Source organism: Etheostoma cragini, chromosome 11, assembly GCF_013103735.1.
Source record: "Etheostoma cragini isolate CJK2018 chromosome 11, CSU_Ecrag_1.0, whole genome shotgun sequence".
In the NCBI taxonomy this organism is placed as follows: Eukaryota; Metazoa; Chordata; class Actinopteri; order Perciformes; family Percidae; genus Etheostoma; species Etheostoma cragini.
The window spans coordinates 15341307-15365576 of NC_048417.1; the positions used below are offsets into that span (position 1 = coordinate 15341307).

At 38.8% G+C, this 24270-nt stretch overlaps 2 protein-coding genes across 6 annotated transcripts in view; one reads left to right on the plus strand and one right to left on the minus strand.

Annotated features, from left to right (window-relative positions):
- Window positions 1–399, minus strand: part of cers6 (ceramide synthase 6) — a 16010-nt gene extending 15611 nt beyond the window's left edge. Inside the window, exon 1 of the mRNA XM_034884889.1 lies at window positions 18–399. Coding sequence (XP_034740780.1) covers window positions 18–187 — 170 coding nt within the window. The 5' untranslated portion in view covers window positions 188–399. The remainder of the gene's footprint in view (window positions 1–17) is intronic.
- The window catches only part of stk39 (serine threonine kinase 39), a 24775-nt gene extending 1428 nt beyond the window's left edge, over window positions 1–23347 (plus strand). The window contains exons 1-19 of one of the 5 annotated variants that reach the window (XM_034884886.1): window positions 1425–1611; window positions 2038–2189; window positions 3807–3919; window positions 4227–4335; window positions 5783–5921; window positions 6693–6748; window positions 6867–6976; window positions 7224–7325; window positions 7729–7862; window positions 8001–8049; window positions 8653–8718; window positions 11427–11549; window positions 12351–12380; window positions 12771–12827; window positions 13553–13614; window positions 18746–18798; window positions 18992–19060; window positions 19439–19503; window positions 21882–23347. In XM_034884886.1, coding sequence (XP_034740777.1) covers window positions 2084–2189; window positions 3807–3919; window positions 4227–4335; window positions 5783–5921; window positions 6693–6748; window positions 6867–6976; window positions 7224–7325; window positions 7729–7862; window positions 8001–8049; window positions 8653–8718; window positions 11427–11549; window positions 12351–12380; window positions 12771–12827; window positions 13553–13614; window positions 18746–18798; window positions 18992–19060; window positions 19439–19503; window positions 21882–21956 — 1518 coding nt within the window. In that variant the 5' untranslated portion in view covers window positions 1425–1611; window positions 2038–2083 and the 3' untranslated portion in view covers window positions 21957–23347. Of the gene's footprint in view, window positions 1–1424; window positions 1612–1698; window positions 1903–1970; window positions 2190–3806; window positions 3920–4226; window positions 4336–5782; window positions 5922–6692; window positions 6749–6866; window positions 6977–7223; window positions 7326–7728; window positions 7863–8000; window positions 8050–8652; window positions 8719–11426; window positions 11550–12350; window positions 12381–12770; window positions 12828–13552; window positions 13615–18745; window positions 18799–18991; window positions 19061–19438; window positions 19504–21881 lie in introns of those variants that run through there. The other 4 variants (XM_034884883.1, XM_034884885.1, XM_034884884.1 and 1 more) reach the window with 4 other exon arrangements.
- The last annotated feature ends 923 nt before the right edge of the window (window positions 23348–24270 follow it).

The window sequence follows — 24270 nt, forward strand, 5'->3', positions numbered from 1 at the left end:
ATGTGCATTCGACCCACCTTTCGAACACCAGCCGTATCATAAAGATGCAGAATGCTAAAGGACACGCCAGATAGAGATCCTCGGCTTGCGGGAACGTTGCTTCATCTGTGTTTTTTAAGTCAGCCCAGGTTACATTATGTGGGAGCCAGAACCTCTCGTTCCAAAACCACGCCAAAATACCGGCCATTTCCCCGCAGCAGACACCGTGACCGGGTGGAAAGAGAAATCGACGGCCCGCTGTATCCCGGAGCTCTCTCCCAGGCGATCTGACCGTGCAGACTCGGCTGATGATGAGATATCCGTACGAGATCGCCGTCCGTCCGCTTCCCCTCAGCTATCCCAGGGTAGGGAAGTAGACTCAATCAGCTCCTCAGCAAGCGATTGGTGCGTTGAAATGTCATGCAGTACAGTCAGTGTACGTTACAGTCCGCTGGCTATATACAGCAGTAACACTCAACCTAACAGGGAAGTATTCTCCAAACGGACTATAAGACTGAATGGCTTTTTGTTTGTTTGTTTTCCCCCCCGCTAGCTTTACACATTTATACACACGTTATATTAGTAGGAAACCCATAATAACCTGCCTGCGGTGTCACCTTAATGTTTTATTATAGCCAAACTCAAACTGATCATTGATCAATTGTTAGTAAAACGGTGACATTTAAGCGCAATTAGAACGGCAACACTGGAGCGATGGGCTTCAGACATCATGTTGGTAAACCACGCCACCTAATGACAGTTTTGATTCAGGCTAGTTGAGGTATCTTGTTCAAACATTGATAGCACTGACATTTTTGAAACATCTGTTATTATAAGGCAACAGAACCACAAACTATAGCCTCCTTTAATGACCTTTGTCAAATTGAGACATCTTTAAAACAATTTTAACCGAACTCTAAGCATCATAACCTTCAGGGATTTATTGCATGGTGGTGCTATACACTGCAGTAGTTTTAGATCAGTGTAACTTGGCAAGTCATATCCATGAGCATAGTACAAAACATAAAAATTCGATTTCATTTCATGTTTTATGCTGTGTGCGAAATACAACATGATCATTACATTTAAAAAAAGTTTTAGATACAAATTTTCTGCCAGAGGGTATTAACGATTCTGTAGTTTAATTGTAGACACATATAAAATAGGGATATAACAAATAGGGCAGCAATAATGGTTATTTGCAGTAGGCTAATTAATCTGACGATTATTCTCTTGCTTTTCTTGTCCCACCAACTGTCCAAAACACAAGCTATTCCATTTACTATCACAATAAGAAACTAAATTGAGCACATAAATCGATTAATGGATCAACACAATAGTTGCTGAATAATCTATTGACCAATGATTGTTTCAGCTCTAATTGCAAATTCCTACGTTCTATCTGTATGGAGAGATCAACGGTGATTACTTCGTCCTTCAGTGATCATACGATGGATCCTAGAAAGATGTGATGGCGCCATCTACTTGCAAGAGTTAATAACGTCACTTGCAGTTTTGACTCCATGTGACATGAAATCGTCACACAAACGCGGCGCTACTGTCTCACACTACATCCATGGCCTCACACAGCTGCCAACTCAATTTACCTGATAGTAACAAATCAACGTCCAGGTATTTTAACATATTAGTTGCTTCAAATTTACAACAAATCTATACTCAATTAAATGTCTGGATTGCAGCCTTTGAAGCCGCATGATTGTTTCCCAAGACTATTAATAGTTAATTGAATCAATGCATGTCTCACAGTGTGTATTGAACCATTGTGTCGTCAACTGGCATGTCACTGTAAAGTGTGCGCGTGTGTGTGTGCGCGCGCATGTGTGCAGTCCGTTATTTTCCGGGTTGTCTCTCATCGCTGGCGATAGTTCCTGATAGCCGCCAGCTGACATTTGTACTGAGGAGGTGAGGTCAAATTTGACACTCCCTCTCTCTCTCTCTCTCTCTTTCTTTCTCTCTCTTTCTTTCTCTCTCTCTCTCTCTCCCTCTCTCTCTCTCTCCCCCTCTCTCTCTCTCTCTCGCTCTCTCTCTCTCTCTCAGTCTGTCTGTGAGATAGGCTGCTAACTAGCGCAGAATCATCATCATCATGGCGGATCAAGACGAAACTCCGGATCCTATCCTCCAGCCGCAACCAGCACTGACAACCAGCTGGCCAATTACCAGGGAGTCGTACGAGCTGCAGGAAGTCATAGGTTAGTACCCGGAGATGTGATCGCCATAGCTAGCGTTATATTAATATGGAAAGGCATGCGGGTATCAGCTGTGGATGACGATGAGGGGCCTACCGGCTTTTTTATGTGCAGTAGGTTCCTGCAATGCTTTGCAATGCGGATGTGAACAGGCACGTTTAGAGACTACCGGTTAACATCAGCCGAATCAGTTGAAATGCAGGTTATTGTATGGGGTTGGAAATGTCACTTTTCCTAAGCGTGATGTTAGTCGCTCACATGACAGAGACGGACTCCAACAATGCCGGTTTATGGCACTTGTCCAGTTTATTAGCATTACTTAAATCACAGATGATGTGGCAATGTGTTTATCTGGGATGGGACTTCATCTAAAGTGAGCAATGTTTTGAACGTCATATGTACTTAATGCTAATGATAACTTACAAACTAGATTGCCAATAGTAGTTAGACTAAAACTCAGAGTTTCCCTAAATAAAAAGTAAGAGACTCAACTCCTTGCAGGGCTGTAACTAACTTATTCCTGTTATTGATTACTCTGTTGCCATTTCATGTTAGAAAAGACTGAACAATGCCCAATGATAATTAATTCACAATCACATAACAGAAAAAAAGCAGCAACTTCTTTTATTAGATAAAGCTGGAACTAAAAGATCTTTACAAGTTTTGCTTGATGACTTAACTGATTACCATAATACGTGGTGATTCATTTTCTGTAATCGATTAATTGACTAATTGTTTAAACACTTACTCTCACAATTCATGTAAGTCAAAGGCAGTGAACTGCATGCTCAATCAGGTGTCTTGTTTATGTTCATCCTAGAATAAAAACATTGGGAAAAAAATATATAAATATATATTATGTGTAAAAAAAATATATGTGTGTGTGTGTATATGTGTGTATAAATATATGCGTGTTTTATGGAGGTGTTATCATGATTAACCCTGTAGTTATGTATTTTCTGACACTTCAGAGTTTGAAAAAATTATGTGTCCTTACATGAGTTACAGAAGGTCAGTGGTGTCATGAATATTTTAGTTTTAGAAATATCACTGAATAACAACAATGAAAATCTGAAACCTACTGGCAAAACGCAAAGGAAGTTGCCTGAATATTTTTGGCACACTATGTGTTTGAGCTAAAATGTCATGTCAATACTGATAAGAAGTAGCAATACGGCTGTGTGCTGCTGACTATAATGAGCTAGTGAGCCCCCCCCCCCCCCCCCCCCCTTCCTCTGTTCTCATAATCAACTGGTGAGCAGTCAGATCTCACAGGTTCTCTCCTTCTCCTTATCTGCCACTAACAGTTGGAAAGCAATACGCTCTGTGTCACAGCTTCTTGGCATGAACAACTTCACTACTCTAGCGTACTCCTGATTTGCAATAAACCAAGTAAACAACCTATCAGTGCTTTAATCAAAGTCAGTTTTTGTCATTGTCTGCTAGCACACATGAAAGATGAATACCACAACACAAAAACTGAGGCAGAGAAGGCCAGACAAATACCGTAAAGGCACAGAGTGATGCTGGATTTAAGAGTTGTCTTCCAGCTGTGTGTGCTGTGTGTCCCTTTTTGCTCCTGTCCATTTTGTCATTGCTCTGTTGTGTCTGTGACTCCAGGCAGCGGGGCCACAGCTGTGGTGCAGGCAGCCCTCTGTACCCCCAGACAGGATCGCGTTGCCATAAAGAGAATAAACCTGGAAAAATGCCAGACCAGCATGGATGAGCTATTGGTGAGTACAGTAAGAGTTAGTGTACACAGTTTTTTTGTTCTACTATTTATTGCTGTACTGCTACTTTTTTGGATTCATACGATTATTGTTCTGTGTAAATCTGACTAGCAATATTCGTAAATGCACCTAAGTGGTGGTAATTTGAAATAATTTTCTTTAAGGTCGTATACACTGAGATGTATGTCAATTCCTATTACTACGTTTTTTCTATAATTACAAGTTGTGGTTAAGAGAAAAAGTTCACTAAAATATATTCAGTTGAACATAATTTGACATGTCATATCCTGTCATTTTTCTTTGTCAATAGAAAGAAATACAAGCAATGAGCCAGTGCAACCATCCCAATGTTGTCACCTACTACACCTCCTTTGTAGTGAAGGATGAACTTTGGTTAGTCATGAAGCTTCTGAGTGGAGGTAAGCTTCGGTTGCCAAGCTACCTGGGACCAAATCTACCTCTGGCTTGATAATACATGCTTAGTGATTGTGAAGATGCTATATGTTTGTGCTTTGATCTGCTGCCAACTATGTAACAGCTGCCTGGGTTACAACTCACTTATACTGTAGATGTCTAAAATGAAAAATAGTGCAGTTATATGGAGTATACTAATTATCTTTTGGCTATGTTTATTACGATCATATATATTAGGCCTGAACAAGGAATCTGAATTTGATTGAAATCAAAATGTGGACTAGTATTTAATATCTGAATCACAGGTGACGCAATATTTATATAGGTAGGCAAAACTTGTCAAAATATCATTTTGAGTTACATATTCTGGTGCTGCAGAGATGTCCCAGGCTACAAATTGTATCCTACAGACTTAAGAAAAAAATCTTTGTTTGGTATAGATATCATACCATGATCAACATAATGTATTTTTTAATGAAAATGAGAATGTTGATGCAACAATGATCATTCACTCCTATATTGTTAATCATATTGTAAATGCAAAATCAGTCAAAATAATTGCAAATAGATATTCCTTCCAAATCTTTCAGCCCTAATATCTTTATTCTGTACTTATATGTAGTTATATGGTGACAACTGTCAAGAAATAAAATGTTAAAAGTTTATTTTTCTTTGTGAGTCTAGCATTTAAAATTCAAAATGGGCATTTCTATTACTGTAAATATAATGTGACAATTAATAACACAAACTGAAACTCACCCTCTAAATGCCACCGCCGTCTGTCTGTGGCATCACGGCTCGCATCTTTAAGCCGTAGCTTCACCTGGTGGAAAAGTCACGTCCTGCCACTTGGTGTTAATGCTTTTGAAAAATAATTTGTGTGTACGCCCTGTGATTTGGATCTGCTCCAAAATTGTATTGGGTTTTCCTTTGCCCATGCTACATCCTTCCACCAAGTTTCATGAAAATTGGGCCTGTAGTTTTTTCCAAAATCCTGCTGACAAACCTAACCAACCAACCAACCAACCAACCAACCAACCAACTAACCAACAAACAAACAAATAAGCAGCCAGAAAAACATTACCTTCATAGTGGAGCTGAAAACATAACATTTTATGCATACATAATACATTCAGCCTAGCATTCTTGGCTGGCTTTATGACAGTTATAAAGAAGCAGTAGCAGACCCTTGGTTGCATGTTATTGTAAACAGCTTGCAGCTCTATCTTGTGAAGGAATTACAGCATTGATGTTACTCACTCTAATGTACTGCCTATTATGTTTAACTGTTAAAGACAACAAGCGATTAAAAGACACTGAAGTAATTTGCCCCTGAATATTGATCACATAATGACTCAGAGTAACACTGCAGCTGAATTGTGTTTTTCAATGATATGTAAAAAATAAGTGAATGAGAATTAGAGTGTTTTTCTGTGGTGTTTTTTTTTTTAGGTTCAATGCTGGATATAATTAAGCACACAAACAAAGAAGCGGACAGAAATCGAGCGCTAGATGAGCCTATTATTGCTACTATATTAAAAGAAGTCCTGGAGGGCCTGGACTATCTGCACAGAAATGGACAAATTCACCGGTAACACTTTTATCATTTTTACTAGATTTTTTTTCATTCTAAAGTTTGCTGTTTTGATTTTAGTTTTTGATCAGTTTATCATAAGGTTTAATTAATAATAAAGTTTATGATATATTAGGGGCACAATCGTAGCTCAATCCTTAGGGGCTTGGCTCCTGGAACAGGAGTTTTGCCATTTTAAGTCCCCGTACAGACTGAGTACAGACTGTGTACTGGTAGCTGGAGAGTAGTCAGTTCACCTTGTGCAAGGCACACAACCTCCAACTGCTCGTGGGTGCCTTTAATGTGCAGCCCCCTCACTCTGACATCTCTCCATTACTGCATGTATAAGTCTTACTTGTGCATCTTTGTCTAATTTGGGCCTGGGTATGTATTATATCAACAGAGTGTAAAAATGTATTTTCCCCACTGGGGATCAATAAAAGTATCATTTCTCTCTTTCTGTAAAATGTACATACTGTATTTATATATGTACATATACATAATGCATATACATTGAAGAATGTCACTCTGGATAAGGGAGTTAAACAAATGGCCTAAGTAATGAAAAACTGTAAAATGAATCAGGTCCAGTCATATTAATTGGCAAGCAGTGCAGTTGTTGAATGTTGTGGATTCAGTTTAAGGTCACTGAGAGGCAGGATTAAACGTCTGTCAGGCCCTTGGGCAGAGAGGGTGGTGGGCTGTGGGACCCGTTTACACAAACGGAAGAATCAATACTGCTCCACATGAATTTGTTTTTTGACTGTGTTTGCGTTTTGTTGACCTCAGGGATGTGAAAGCTGGGAACATACTACTGGGAGAAGATGGATCCGTTCAGATTGCAGGTGTGTTCAACATGATGCTAATGTTGTACTCTGTTACACTCATGCTTTTCTTTAATTTAATACAAGGAAAGCCATAAATGCCTAAATGGTTCAACATGTTGTTTATCTATATTTTCAGATTTTGGAGTAAGCGCATTCCTAGCCACAGGGGGGGATATGACTCGAAACAAAGTACGAAAGACATTTGTTGGCACGCCATGTTGGATGGCCCCAGAGGTGATGGAACAGGTAAGCCTATCTCTATCCATACAAAAGGCAGCTGCTGGTGTAAAGTTCATCATATCTCATTCAACATTCTTTTGCCTGAGTTTACCTCTGCGACGCTTAGTTCTAATCGATTGCATGATGTATTATTATCAGCTGATGTATTTTTGACACGTTAACCACTAAAATCACAACATTAGAACAACAACATAGAGCCCCAGAGATTTTAGTGTATTTGATATTACAGATTATTGTAATTATATACCCACAGGTTCGAGGCTATGATTTCAAAGCAGATATATGGAGTTTTGGAATTACAGCCATAGAGTTAGCAACAGGCTCTGCACCCTATCACCGCTACCCTCCCATGAAGGTGAGTGTTCTAGATGGTGTTATTGGGTGTAAAATAATCAGTGTGGTGTCCTAATCACATCTATTTTTGTGGCTTTTACCGGCACTGTCAAAGAAAAGAAGAAAGCAGTGCCCATGAACTCTTACTTAACTTTCCTCTAAACCAATTTGTTTTTGTGCGATTTCCTCAATAGCAGGAACAGAAACAACACATTATGACTTGCTGTTTTTGCTGTAATATGGAAACCAAAAAACTAATCAAGACACATACTTTTTTCATCTAAAGGAACCCATTGGTTTTACTTTTCTAGTACATTTGTTCAACAAACAGTTTCCTGCTTGGAGTTTCTTCTGTCATCTTCAATTTTTGTGTTGCTGCTGAAATGTGAGGGTAATTCTGAGCATTTTTTTTCCTGTCATTTTAGGTTTTAATGCTTACCCTACAGAATGATCCACCCACTCTAGAAACGGGTGTAGAAGACAAGGAAGTGCTAAAAAGATACGGAAAATCGTTTAGAAAGCTAATAACCATGTGCCTTCAGAAGGATCCTGCCAAAAGGTTAGGCCCACATCCCATATATCAACCAAATATGTCAGTGAAGAGCGCAATTTATGATCAGTAAAAAGCACTCAATTAACATTCACATAGTGCTGTGTGGTGATGTATTTTCAACACTGTACTTTTCTTTATCTATAGGCCTACAGCTGCAGAGCTTTTGAAGTGTAAATTCTTCCAAAAGGCAAAGGTATTTGTTTCCTCTCAAATGTTTTACTTGCTATTAGTGTTTTACTTTTGGCCTCATGCCAACTACAACAATGATTCAGCCTTGTATGTTGAGGTTTTTTATTAGTTTATACACTGAGCAACATACAGTATAAAAGGTTCAGAAGGACACTGGATGTATTTATCACAATATACTACAACGGAAAAAGGTAAACGTATAAATCTTTCCCTAATAAATTCTATGTCCTTTAATTTTATGTCTGTCAATAATTGAACATTATGATCTTTTACAAGGGGTGCCCTTAAGTTCTAGTTCAGAGAGATGAAAAGCTGACATCTTAAAATAAAGCAATCATCTGTATAATCGGTTAGCATAGTTTGTATAATGTTAATTTTATGAAGTGGACTTAGCAGCAACAACTTCTAAAACCTCACTTTTGTTTCCATTTAAACTGGTTTAGTCTAACTTTAAACATATAAAATAATAGATTACTTACTTAAAAACCTTCACACATCTTTTGTACTTCAACTAACTTAGTTGATTTCTGAACTCCACCATTTAAAAACCCAATACTTTACAATACCATACAATATTTTGATTCATGATTTGATTTTTTTCTTGCAGAACAAAGAATATCTGGTTGAAAAGCTTTTGTGTCACGCACCAAAGATTTCCCAGAGAGCAAAGAAGGTATGTTTACACCAACATTCCCTGTCAAATAACTCAGTTTGTGACTAAAAATGAACAGTATCGCAGTACAGTACGTACAGTCAACACATGCTTCTCACTCTGACTTTCTTAAGCAACTCAAACATGTAACGCCTAAACTGTAGATTATGTAAAAAAAAAAAAAAGCCCCACTGCAGCAGAAGATGTCCTGAGATCTTGCATTGGTGGCTCCCAGTGCAGCTCTCTGTTTGAAGCTTCCACCAGGATTAAATGAATTGTTACCATTAGAAATGAGCACTTTATTGTTCAGGATGCTTGCTCAGTTGCCCGCTGGTCACCGTTTACTGGGAGGAAGTGCAGTTTTCAGGCACAGCTGATATTGGTTTCACATAACACTCCGCCTGGATGGCCAGGACAGAAATGGGAACAGAGGGCAATTGCCAGAAGGCAGAGTGGCCAAGTGAAAGGGTGGAAATTCACTGACTCCTAGGGAGTAAATGGAGGGCATAGTGGATAGCAGGGCTGCTACTGTGTGACAATGTGTCAATAAAGAGGGAGGCAACTGTTGTGCGAGTGGCATCATGTTGTTGAGGTTTGTTGATAACTGCAGGTATCTTAAGCACTCACAACAATGAATGCAATGGCACTTATTGCCAAACGGGTGTGATGATTTATATATTAAGATTTGTCAGTACAGTTTAACACTTTTTTTCCAATTTAGACTGTATTTACATCTCTGAAGCAAACAAAGTGAGATATCATATAATAAATGTACTTTCGCAGACTAGAACCTATATGCTGTGGAGCCATTTATCCCAAAATAGAAATGCACAATTACATAATGCTTACTGTAATTAATATTATATATTGTTATGTGTGGAGTCCTGTTAAAAGTGTAAAATAGACACCATGCACAATGAATGCAGCCAGGTAATGTCTGATTCACCTGATAGCTTCGGTGGGTGAAATGTATAAGCCACAAAGCCTGTGTCCTTGTAATTTTGTGCTGATTTGGCCTGCAGAGTCATCTCTATTATACATTCAGCAAACATCACCCAAAGCTTGCAGAGACAAGCAATACTGCCGAAACATCGTGGTCTAAGGATGCTCTGACCTCTTTATATCAAGACTACCGTGGCCTCTCTCTCTTAAGATCGTGTCCAGTTACTCCCAAACCTCCTTGACCTCTTTAAACTGCAATATTGTCCCTCTTTTGCACCTCTGTTCCTTGGTGTTCTTGTTCTGTACCTTTCAGTTTATTTACTGTGTGGTAAACACATGCCACTCTACTCCCAAGAAACAAGTGCTATGTGGGTTTAAGACACAAGACTAAAAGCCAGACAGCTAAAACCATGGGACCTAACTTCCCCTTGAACATATTCCGGTAAATGAAAAGGAGATGGCTGATCCTCCAGTCAGCTGTCATCAACAAAGTCCTTTTTAATTAATCCTTAATCTGTAAAAAGGAGGGCGAAACTCAAGAATAATTTCCTAAAAATGTAAATCAGGAATACAGGAAATCTTCTCTAATTGCATCATATTTAAAATATGACTGTAAAACAAAAAGATCATGTTCAGAGTCGTATAGTATGAACTCTTGATGTATGTGAGTTAAGAAACCAGCAGAGGGCACCCTGACATCCACAATATAGCTTCCAAATGAAAAAAATGTGTCTTTATTGTAAAGATTAGAGATTAGTAGTTTACAACCAATGTGGGACTGAATGATTGATTTGTCAAAAGTTTTAACATATAAATTGATTCATATTTAGTTAAAATGTGTGACCCTTTGCACAAATCATGATAGAATACTGATTGAGTTCTGCATGGGCTCTTTCTGAAACCTGAAAATACAGGGCATTTTACCTGCATCAGTTTTATCCCCTGCAAACCCTGACATCTGTTTTATCTGATGCTAGTTTTACATTCTGAGCATTGTTTCTATATTTACTATATATTTATAGTTATAATATTTATTTAAATACATTTTCATACATTTTCATTGTGATGATTTGGTCACGTGTTACATTTCTGTGTTTTGCTGAATTACAATTAAAGGAATCTTGAATGTCGGTCGGGTGATCATGTATAGCTGCAGGGTGCATTGATCTGTGTCTGTTTTGCTCAAGGACCCTGAGCAGAACCGGGGGAGCCTTGGTTCTATGTCAGGTTTGGAAAAAAAACCTGACACCACCAGAGCGGTAGTGCTTCTTTAACTTTGCCCTTGTTTAACGCTGGGGCATTTATATGACCCTGGTGCTAGTAGCTTCCATGTGCTGTCTCTTCTGTGATACTGTGGTGCTTTCATATCTTACCTCACACTGCTAGACTAGTCATGTGTTGCTTGCTTTACACGTTCCTCCAGACTGTAGAGCTGCAACAAGTAACAGGCTTTAGGGATGACTCTGCCGTACTTATTTGCTTCATTGTGCTGGTTACATTCACAGTTATGCTAGTACTGTTTAATTATTGGGTATCTCTTATAAGTTGCCTTTTTATATGATTTATAGAGTTTTCCTCTGTACTGTACTGTGCTGTACTCATTGTGCTGTACCCAGACTGTGCCTACTAAACTGATACAATTACCATAAGCAACTCAATGGTTTCTATTAGAGTACTGGATGGATACACGGCAATGTAAACCACGGTGTACAGAGGTGTTCAATATAAAAAACGATCAGTGACGTTCTTAACATAAGATGTGCTGGCTGTGTGTTGTCATGGTCCAGGTGAGAAGAGTCCCGGGCTCCAGTGGCCACCTGCACAAGACAGAGGATGGCGACTGGGAGTGGAGCGACGACGAACTGGACGAGAGCAGTGAGGAAGGCAAGGCAGCGGTGAACCAGGGCAGGGTAGGTGGGACTCTACAAAGGCCAGCCTCAGCAGTGTGTATTATTTCACATTTACTCATGATTCTTTATATCCATCTTCAAATACATGAGTGTAATTAAGTTTCATCACACATTATTCATTATCATGATTATTGTTTAGTTTCAGCTGTATTTGTCATTGTAACAAAACTACAACCTACACATGGAAATTCAGAATTTGGGTTATTAAGGTATTGGTCATTATTGTTGCATCCCATGTCTAACCTGTAGATCAAACTGTTATGTAACCCTTCCGCTTTGTCTTTGACCCTGTACATCCCTTTCCTCCCTGGTCAGCCAGATTTCTTTTGGATAGCAGATGGCTTATCTTTGAGAGAGCCTGTCATAAGGTCGTTGTAATGAGCTGGAAGATAGCTGCAAAGATTTGAGGCAGGAGGAAGTATGCAGCTATGATGAAAGAGCCATTTGATAACGATACTCAGATTTCCATATGATGCAACAAATAAAATGTTACCAGAAGCTTTGATTAAACTTTTTAAAAAAAGCAAAAAAATAAGTTTGGACCGATAGACGGATGGACGGATGCAGAAACAGACATATATATATGTATATATAAATATATATATATATATATATATATATATATATATATATATATATATATATATATATATATATATATATACACAGTATATAAAAAACATTAAAGGTGTACATTAATAGTGTTTTGCTCATTGAGAAACAAAAAAGGAAATCAGTCATTATCATTGCTGTGTACCTATGAATACAAACGTAAATGTATGTTTGGTTTTTTCCTTCTAGTCACGAAGGGTCAAAGATGAGGCCAAAGATGTAAGTTAGCTCTTCTCTCATACACCAGTTTTAATACACACCTAAATTATAAATACATTTTTTGTATTTTGGTGAAGAGGAAAAACTGCTGTAGAACTTGGCACTGGCAGAGGGGCATTTTTGGAAATGCAATTAACTTGACTGCTTGGGCTGAAGCTTGAGAGTAATGAACTCCATTATGAATTTTTATTCCAACACACACTTTTTATGCAGTTTAATCAAAACAGCCAAGCACCTGTTTTAGAGTGTCCGACAAATCCAGAAAATTGCTCGTCATTCATTGTTGTAAATTGACTTTCTAGTGTTGTCTTTAGATGATCTCTGATTTGATATTTACCAAGGATGTATTAGCATTTTGCACAATTATGCCTCTCATTTTGTTCCTCCTAGAATGAGGAGAATGCCAACAATGTCCCTATTGAAGGGTTGTCTATTCAGCATCCCCAGGTGAGGGATTCAACCAAAACACTAATTTGTCATGATTCAGTGACCTTGCTGCCTCAGTGATTGTCTGTGTGTGTTTGTGTGCATCCATGCATGTGGCTACTGCACGTGTGTGTGTGTGTGTGTGAGTGTGTGTGTGTACATGTGTGAATGTTAGTCTCCTGGAGGGATGCTCTCAGCAGTAATAACTCAGAGTAAATGGTTGTCTGATTGGGCCAGCTCAGTGCCTTGGTGTATCTCAACTAAAGACTCACTGCCATTGCAACCCATTTTCTAAGGCTATTGTCATTTTGAAAATGAGCCAAAGCAGTCTGAGGTGTAGTCCTGTGCTCTAGTCACAAATTAAATCTAACAGCTACTCAGCTGTCATTTCTGTACCCTAATGTTTTTTCTTTGCCATAAAAAGAGCCCATTTGTAATATGGTTCTGATAATGGTAATAGATCCTTACAGACCTTTTATGTATTGTTCCTTTTCTTTTCCCATACAACTTTCCCTGTAGCTGCAATAAATGGTAGACATTTTTCAGAAAAAAATAAAGCACATGGGCTGAGTGTGCGGCCACTTGATTTTCTCTGACTATATGTTTATCTTAGTTACCAGTTTGCAGTACAAGCTATGTGCAAATCTTCTTCCTCTTTTTGACAGGAAATATTTTTGTTTGTCTGACCTGTAAAGCTCAAACTTTACAAGGTAAACTGCCTCTTCATCTGAGGTTTTCTCACGCAGGTTGAACCATATGGGAATACTCCCTATATTCAAGGTGCTGTGAACATGGTGCTACGGCTAAGGTGAGACACATATTTCTTCACAGAACATTTGCTCAATCACCGGCTGATACATTTGGCCATCTTAAGAAAACATGTGTTTTTATATATGGTTTACTCGTTGTGGTGACAGTCTGTTTATGTGGAGTAAAAGCAGAAATGCCCAATGGATTTAAAAATGTCTAATTATGTTTCCACATATATGTTTTGATCCCCAGTGGGAAAATTACAATATTTGATATATGCAGTATATATATGAATCACCACTTCACTTTTTCCTAAACATGCAGGCCGTTAATAGACCTAACAATCTTTCCCTGCGACAGAGGTGATCTGGCATTGCCAGGGATCCCGTCATCTCCCTTTGTCTCACCGGTCGTGTTGTAGGGAGGAGAGGGTTACACTCCATTGATTCTCTGGCTGTACTCCAGAATATGCTTTCCTCCTTTCATTGCACCTTTTGCTTCTTGCTTTACTATTCCAGACATTGCTGTTCATGGACATATTTTATTGGAAAAGTAGATGCTTGTGATGTAGATACTTCCTGTCAGAAAGCATCTACGTTTATCGCCCTTTCACTTTAACATATGGAATAAAGCAATGCAAGGCATGACATCACAAATACATTATCTGTTTATCATATTATTATATCGTCCTTCTCCGTCTTACTGAGTGTACAAACACACCGATAGAGAAAGAGACAGGACATTTTATTTAAGGGGATGTATTGTTAGACAGTAGCTTTGCCTGTAGCTCCCTGATGAGCTGGTGCACACTCTTGGTTGAACAGACATCTGAAGGACCCTCCGCAGGCGTCCAGCATGGTACAGAAAGACATTTTATTCTGTGTTAAATAACAAAACAATGGTCTGGATGTAACAGGGGACAGCTTACTCTTTAGTGGCAGGCAAAGAGCCATTATTCTAAACAGGTGATTAAAATGAATTGCCAGTTTTGATGGTTGGGCTTTTTCGGTTTCTCAGTGTCACAATTATCGTTCTTTGATCTGTAAAGTTTATGGCTCCAATACAAGGACCAGATAAGATGTGGTTATCAATTGGTACATTTACAACCTAAACTTCCATTGCAGCTCTTAATAAATGTAAAAATACTGTTCTTCTGGTAACTTCAGAAAGATTTGTCAAAGCAGAGTCGTGTGAATGACAGAATGAATTAATTTCTACAGAGAATTTCTACGGATCATTCACTGTGTCTAATATGTTCCCAGCTGTTAGGCTGTTAGGCTGTCAGGTCATCTCTGGTTTGTCAGCTGGAATATTCCGTATTAGAGATACAGACATGTGATGGATGCCTTCTTAGATGTAAATCCAAGAAGCTTTATGACATTTTTTTCTTAGAAATATGAGCTTTTCTAATGCTAAATATGCCCTGGTGGATTACCAAGGTCTTTCACTATACACGCTTCTTTGAGATGCTTTCAAGTCTGACATGTGACATGTGTTAACAATGGGATTTTTGTATTATGCTTTATATTCCTCTTGACTAGAAAGACACACTTGACAGAACATTACACTATATTTGATGTAGCAGCAAGATACAAAATAAAAACTTTTGAAAGGGTGAATAACATCAAGCCCCTCTTGTTGTACAAATGCTGATCAACAAAGTTATCTCCATCTGAACAGCAGGTGTCATCTATCTGATCTTTTAAGTGAAAAAGCATTATATATAAGGTATTATAAGATGAGAGACTGCCTCATATTTTTGGATTTTTTTGGCTGTGTTCCTATGTTTTGGGAGCAGATATTTTTGGTTATATTTAGTGCAAGGCTGCAAATGAAGAAAGTATTTGGTATTATTATTATTATTGGTACTAGTGAAGCTTATTCACCGTTACACCCAGAGTTAGACAAGTCGATACATACCATCCTCATCTCCGTGCGTTCTGTAACTCTGTCTGACGCCCCCACCGGTGGCTTAGCCGAGCACAGATTCTGCAGGTAACGGATTCCAGCTAGCCTACTGTGCCCCAATAAGTTATAAATTAATGCCAACATGTTCCTATTTACATGTTGTGATTTGTATAGTCCCGGTGTACAAATACAAGGTCACATGAGACATAGCCATATTCTAACCGCATACTAACTGGGAACTATTCTCCTCAGAAAGGCAAAGCACTGCTACTTCTGCTACTTGGGCAGAGTGATATGCTTGCAGCTATGTTATGTTCCTTTAAGTTGGGTGATTAAATGAAAGATGTATCTGGACTATAAATGCTGCAAAACCTTTAACTCGTCTGTTTTTAGGTGAAATTTTATATTATTTATGACATAGAAATGTTGTATTACAATTCGGTATTTTGGCAAAAACACAACATTAAACCCTAATTGTGAAAATGTAAAGTTAAATAGTGAATACATGAAAGTAATTGCATTTAAGAGAGTAAAGTAAACAGCTAAGTTGTATTCTCTCTCTACTGTTAGGCTGATTAGCATGAGGTTATGGTAATGAGGATGATGATGATCCCCTCTGTATACCGGAGACGGGGGAACAGCAGCAGCATGATTGGATTTGTTTCATCATTTTGCTTGGCACTTATTCAATCAATTTTTTTATTTTTTACAAAGGCACAGAGGTCTCTTGAGAAGAGTATTGTCAGCAGTTTAAAGGGGAAGTTCAGACTTGCATGATAGGCTTGCTGCTGTTTCAATGCCATTGGACCTTAAATAGCAACTGATGCAAATTGATTTCACTGAGCAGTTCAGTCAGTTCAGTTTCTAAAGGTTCTTCTATATAAAGGGTATGTAGAAGTTGACTAATGTCAGGGTAGCTTCTGAAATATCTTCTTGATAAATCTTAGATAAACAGTAGTGCCTGCAATGTCATCCCTAAGCCGGAAGTTGGGTTTATAGCTTGCTGCCATCTTCATTCAAATAAATCCTTTCCACCTCGGGCATCTCACTAGGTGTTGCTAGTACAATAACAAGCCCATGCTTCCTCTTGGGTTATCGCCTCTGAGGGAATGCGCAATTAGTTAATTAGTTAGAATGAATTAATTGGATGCAACCTCTGACAGCTAGCTTACTGCCCAGGGCCTGGGGGCGACTAAAGAAGGGAAACCCCTGCCTCATGAAGCATAAGAGAAAACAAAAGCAGAAGACACAAAGAACCTTTCATATGACCTCATTTTTTTATAAACTTCTTTCAGACATAACAGTGAATCAACTGTTTGCTTTATGTTCACCGTTACAAGTCATTTACCAACTGTTTCTACCAGTCTCCCTTATGTTTGCCTCTGCCTAATATCACAGACCTGTCTTTAGTTCTTAAAAAGAAGAGTATAATTACACTGTACCTTTTTTTTCCAAAATAATTTGTCATAAAGTTGTCATTGTCCAGTGGGTTTATACAGTCGTCTCACATATGCAAGTCAGTTCACAGTGTTAAAAAAAAAAGGGTGACTGCTAATTTTACTGTGGAAACATTGACTCCTCACAGTGGTTTTTAAAAAGGATGCAGATTTTAGTTATGATTTATTTGGGCAGGATTATGATCTTCTTGGCATACATGCAGCCTTGACAGCCTTGGCAATGTGTTTCCTCTACTTCCTCTGATGGCCATAGGGATGTTATTTACGTCCATTTGGTCCGCCATAGTTTTTAACCCTGCTTTTTCTTTTTCAAATGCCACTCTCAAATAAAAAAAAAAGTCAAGCTGACTCAAAGATAAGCTGATAGTAAATTCTCACCCCCTATACGTTGTTTAGACTTACTACTAAGAAAGTCATTGCAGATATGTCTTTGCTTATGTGTTGAATTATGGCTCTAATCCTAGTTGAAAGGAGTGTTATGGGCTGCTGTCACACACTAATTTAAAAGTCAGATTTTTAATGCAAATGGATGAACGTTGAAGCTGCAACGAGGCTGGAGGGCACATTTTATTAATGCAATCAAACAAGCTGGATTGATACATGCCTCTTTTCTTTTTTTCATTTTACTGCGGTCTAGGATTGAGGATGTGTACCTCCTCAAAGTTGCAGCTACATTACAGCATGATTTAAACATTAGTCATAATCTTCACAGAATCACAGAACACATAATCTAAACAGGTTAATGGACACAGATAAGCAGATGCCCACGTTTTCTGCAGTTCTTCATTGTGACAAAAGCTCTGTCACTTTTGAATGGCTCATGGTAAACACACTCAGGTCACAAAGCACCCAGACAATAAATTTGCAGTCACATGTTTGCAGTTGTTTAGGGAAAAGTAACATTTTTGATATCAAACAATAAAACAATCAGTGGATGCAGCAGGTGTAAGGTATGCAGGAAAAGCGGTTAGTAAGCTGTTCCTTCATTCTGCTGCTCACTATGTGTAAAATCACTGAAAAATGTCCTCTAAAAGTTCGTTCATCCAGTGCTACGGTACTTCACGTTTCTCCCACGGGGGCTCTGCTTTTATGGTAGATCAAATCGTCTTACAGTGGGAGGAAATCTAAATTCCATTTAAGGAGCATTACTTTTTTGTGGCGGTACATTTTCCTAATCATAGTAGGAAAAGGTGATTTACATTTATTAAAACAAAATTTATCAAAATTAGTCATCTGAAAGGTGTTGCCGGTAGTGACGATCATTTTCAGACTCTCCTCAACTCTGCTGAGTGTTTTCTTGCCTTATAGCTAATTGATTTGTTTTTCTTGGCTGTTACTTAACTGTCATTGTCACCGCTCCTATCAGAGCCTTTTTTTCAGCAAAAAAGCTACAATGAAATCAACTGTTCAACACACAGACAAAGTTAACGACTAGCTGGTGAACATAGTGGAGCATTTTGTAGCTAATATTTTCATCAGTGTCTTTTCGAGAGTTTTAAGGAGAGTTTTAATGGGAGTGAATATTGGACTACCGTTACCACAAACACAACTTGATTGTTGCTGCTTGCTAGCATGTTTACCATTATCAGTTGGTGATGGTATGTTAATCTTGTGTTTACAGCTTGTTTCCACTGCCCCCGAAAGCTAGTTCACAAAAGTCATTTTCATGTTGACACACAGCCCTTGTCTCTCAATGTTTCCTAATGTTCTGCAGCTTAGTCACGTCTCTGCACTCACAACTGTTAACAGACAGAGCTGCACACGTTTAAATCTGACATTTCAGATATCACTTGTGCAATCACACCCTCTTGTCTCTTCTTTCAGGAACTCTAGAAAGGAGCTGAATGACATCCGGTTTGAATTCACTCCTGGGCGAGGTAAGAGCTCTGCCTCTGTGGATTTGAATGTGTTATACCCACTGTGATTACATCTTCAGGCACTGTCTATGTTGTGTGTAATAGGTAATGACAGTACCTGTTCTCATAAAAGTATCCAATTTGATATATAATACAATTACCTGCTAAGTGGAATGCTGCTGACCCAATATTTGTCATGTTATTCCCTCACCAGACACCGCTGATGGCGTTTCCCAGGAACTGTTCTCTGCCGGCCTGGTCAACGGGCACGATGTTGTCATTGGTAAGGTTACACCGCTTTATATTAGTAAATTGTGTTGTCTGAATACACACTTGGCCTATCTAATCCCATTTACCGTAAAACTTTTATAGAGTATCAGCATTTTCCTAGAAATGCTATTATCAGAGATGGACATTTCATTCGGCAACTCCACAGGACCTGACATAACTAAAACTGATAGCAATTACTTGTTTTTTTCATTAACATTGCATCTGAAATATAGTATGGGAAGCGCTAAACACATAAAAAAAAATTCTAGTGTTTATATTGACACATGTTTTGTTTAACTTTTGTAAAACCTACTGAAATGCACTCTGCACATTGTAAAACTGCTTTGATTTTATTCGGACATTATGTTGTTTTATGCCTTCTACATTACAGTTGCTTCTAACCTTCAAAAGATTGTAGATGACCCAACTACCTACAAAGTATTGACCTTTAAGCTGGTGAGTTTCCAGATGATTAATGGCTGACTACACACTCCTGGGTTTGTCCTGGTTGACAATGTTTAACCGTAAACAGCTTGTTGATGATAGATCTAGTGAGGAATGTGAGAGCTAGAGTTATTAGAAAGGCCACAAACAACAAATAGCCTCAGCATGAACCAACATCTGTCCCTGAATGTTTTTCAGTTGATGACACAAAGATGTTTTGTTGTGAAGGAGATTGGAGTAAGTACATGACAGGGGTGGGGGGAAAACCGATTCACTTAAGAACTGCTATTCTTACCCTCCATGATTCTGAATCGATTCACAAGCCAGTTTTTGTATGATGATAATTAAGTTGTTGGTGGAACAAAAAAAGCCAAACTCAACCAAGCACATTACAGCAACCATACGATGTACAGCAAAAAAGTGTTGCATTTTGGATTAATAACTTAAAAATTGGCTTTGCATGAAGAAATATAAGTATTTTGCGGTAAACTCCCAGGCATCTTTAATTGTGTAAATAATAATAATAATATACATAATAAAACTGAATTGACAGTCCATTTCATTTTAAGAAGGCATGCGCCTGTACAGCGTTTTGGATAACAATGGCTTTACCTGGTACTAACGTTGCAGCAGAAATGCTGTTCTCTACTTCTGGACAAAGACCTAAATGTTGCGTATGTGCCATTTTAAGAAGTCGCCTTTGTGTGCCTATCAGAGAAACATTGACATTTGCAACAAAAAGCAATAATGTCAATACTTTTGGATATAACAATCAAATGTAAATTCTGTTTTATTGACCTTTCTGCAATTGTGGGAAAACAACATCTGTGCTTCGGGCCACAGTGCTTGACAAAGAGACCTTTCTGCCATGTTTGCCTTATCAGCAGCTAGTGAGGGTCACAGGTGGACCAGTCTCTGGGGAGTCAGAGTGAGGACAGTACTGCCACGTAGATATACGGGCATGCTTCAATTTCCATATGTTAACTCTGCTCCGTTGCAGACATTGCACAATTCTCTCTGTGGCTTAACTTGAGTGCAGTATCACAAAACCCAGGCAGTGAGAGTAATTACCCTTGCTAGAGGAACAGTTCATAACACTTTATGCAGGCAGTGTGCAATGTGGGTAACACTAGAGCAACTTAATGACTTAACTTAACAAGAGGTCACCATAGACTATGTGACCTCACAAAGAGTGACCTTTTTTTTAAATAATTGTCCCTCCATATTGATCAGACAACCACAGAGCTCTCAGACCCCCAGTGAGATTGAGCGTCTCTCCCCAGTCAGGTGGGAATTGCAAGAGGCCGGCAAGTGTTAGGCCACCCATTCACAGTGGCTTTCACAGGAGGAGAGCTGAATAAAAAAGAAACTCCTTCAGGCAGATCTAAATGCACCATGCCTTAAATATTGCTACTGTGTGAATGGCATCCGATCAGCCTAAAATTGGGGTGAGATGCAGGTGCTAAAAGATTGAACTGTCATTAAATTAAACAATGGGCTTTTTCACTGGAAGCTGTTAAGTTTAGTGATGGTGCATGATATGGTAAAAAGTTAGGTGGACACCCAAACATAGTTCCTAAACATTACATCTATGAGTGATTGTTGTCAATATCATTCCAAAATCATCTACAGGGGCACTTTGAAAGCACAAACCCCCTCCAAGGCCATGCCATACATTTTGCAACAAACAAACAAACAGACAGAGAGACAGACAGACAAACCAAACTGAAAACATAACCTCCCTAGTGTAAGTAATACTCTGCTGCAATAACAGCCCCCACTCCTGGGTTTTTCACATCCAGACACAGGACTACAGAGAATGTGTACAGATGTTGGGTGATAAGGCCTGGCTCGCAGTCTGCATTTCAGTTCATTCCCAAGGTGGTGGATGTTATTAAGGTCAGAGCGGTGTGCAGACCAGTCAGGTTCTTCCACACCAAACCAAGAAAAACTATTTCTTTATGAACTGCATCTGAAGAGCATTGTCATGCTAAAACAGGAAACAGCCTTCCTCAAACTGGTGCCACAAAAACACTCTTTAAAATATTACACATTTGGTGTACAACTTGACGTTGTCTTTGGTTTTTGTACAAGAGTGAAGGTGTCTACACCCTAGAGGAATCAGCCTTTGGTGACACAGACACATTTTTAGATGGCGTAATCACTTCATTGCTGTCTTTGTTAGTCAGGTAAATTACAAACCCGGATTATTTTATATAAATAACACTGAGAAGATTGGAAAACCTTTATTTTGTAAAACCGTAGGCTTGCAGTTGTTCCATTCCCCTGATTACTCCAGGGTGTTACACCACAGCGGCTCTAGAGATTTTGCAGGATTAGTTTTGTTGATGAGATTTGTCGACCGTCTCCATGTTTTCCTCCTCATGCAGGCCTCCGGCTGCGACAACACAGAGATACCAGACGAGGTGAAGCTGATCGGCTTTGCACAGCTAAGTGTTAGCTGATGCTCTCTTCATGCCTGAAGCAGGTGAGACAGTGGTGAGATTCAGTTCAGGGCAGACAGACTGAGGAACACACCACCACTTCCTGCGACATCTTCCCCAACACTCCTGTGTAAAACTCACTCCCGCGCCTCACTCCTTTTCACCTTCCCTGAACCCAAGCTCGACCACCGCCTTGTGTACACTTCCTTAGCGCTGACTTCCCTGCTCACTGTCCCCTGACTTTGTTACCCTTAACAACATTCCACTGCCTAGCGCACAGACCAGGAGCAGGATACAGCCCAGGAAACTAAAGATGTACTCAGGTGGTGACATAAAGTGATTTAAGATGTAGCTTTGAATGTTCTCTGTTTGTTTTTTTTACTCATGTGTTGTACATCACCTTGCCTTTGTGTTCCGCAAAGCTTTCATTATTTATTGAAATTAGGAGACATTTTTTATGTTCTTTCTCATGCTGTTTTGTTGCCACAGTGACAAATTGACTCACATCTCACAAACACTCATTTGTGAGGTTTCCCTCCTGAGGTCTTTGTCAGAATGTTAGATTAAGTTAATTTATTGGGAAAAAGCACATTTTCATAATAACATAATGAATGTCTAAAAAGAGAAAGCGTTGTATTTCTGTGTCTAGACCTGTTTGTCAGTGACAAGAAGGGAACCATTTGCTTGAGAGTGCAGAAACAAGAAGAGACCCGGATGGTACTGTGTATAACTTGCTGCTCTCAACAGTGCTTATGCTTCGAAATGTTAGAGGTGCCTTGTTCATTTTTCTGTGCCTAAGAACGTAAACAATGAGACCACACAAACAGCAGGACCTGCAGATTACCATTTTAGTTCAAGTCAAGTATCTAAACTTAATGAGACATGCTACAATGCACTTTTGGGCTGAGTGTGTGCACCCGACAAGCAGATGCTTAGCCCCCGGAGACAAGTGAAGTTGTGCGCTTTTGTCATCAGACATATAAAACATAATAGAACCTAGAGTCATGTAATCTGCTCTGGTTGACGTGTATTCAGATGCCACGTTAATCGGCTAAACCACAACAGTTTAATTTATTTGCTCTATCCTGCTTCACTACAAAACATTTTGTGCCCAAAAATTATAGCAGTTACTGAAATGTACTGTATGGCAATGCATCTGAGGATGAAACCAAAAGGCAACTATTGAAAGAGTGACAAGCCATTTGTTTGTCCAAACAAGTCCAGTAGCTTGAAATTATTTTTAATTATTGAGGTAGTAAATATTAACTAAATTCTTATATGAAGTAATTTATTGTGTTTTCTATGTAGAGTATGTGTACCATTTCAGCATATTGCCCCTGTTTGCTCTCTGTAATCAGCTGATGTCAACTTTCTAAAGAGGAGTAACAATAAAGAATTGCTATTATTTAAAACAGTTGTGAAGTATTTACTTTTAGCTCACAGTGTCACAACATACTAAATCATAACAACCTACACTAAAACTTAAAATACATGATGATTTAGTGGATATTCGCTACAAAAGGCCAATTCACAGCATTTTTTTCCCTCTTGGCAGCAGTTGGTAAGTTTACAGCATTTACTATTTGGCAAAAAAAATTAAACAAAATCAAAAGCAGCGGTGATATGAATTTTCTTCAAGTGATACTATTTAATAGAGATGGTCCGATACCATTTTTTGATTCCCAATGCCAATTCTGATATCTGAACTTGCATATCGGCCGACACTAAGTACTGATCCGATACCAGTGGGTCATATATTTATTATGTTTTAACAACTGTATACTACTATCCCTGTATGGATGGGATATGATTGCCCATAGCAAAGCAAAATTGAAGAGGAGATCTCCTTTTTGTCACATTTACATCTCCTAGGTATAATTGAGCTATCTTTGTTGTCGGTCTGGCTTAGGTTAAACTCTTTGTGAAACATGAACAAACACAAACAATGAATGCCACAGAACTTTCTTTTATTAACCAGTTTGACAGTTAGTTATAACTGAAAAAGAACATAAAGAAACTTCTTTAATGTAGATTTTCTTTAGAGCTTTATTACGTGGTATCGGATTGGTGCATAAACTTTAGTACTTCCCCATACCAAGACCAGCGTTTTAGGCGGTATCGGAGGCGATACCGATACTAGTATCGGTATTGGAACATCTCTAATATTTTATTTAAAAAAAAAGAAGTAATTCGGTGTTTGGGTAGCTCACCTGGTAGAGTGTGCGTCCATATACAGAGGCTTTGTCCTCAACGCAGCAGCCGCAGGTTTGATTCCGACCAGCGGCCTTCTTCTGCATGTCATTTACCCTCTATCTCCCCTTTCGTGTCTAAGCTG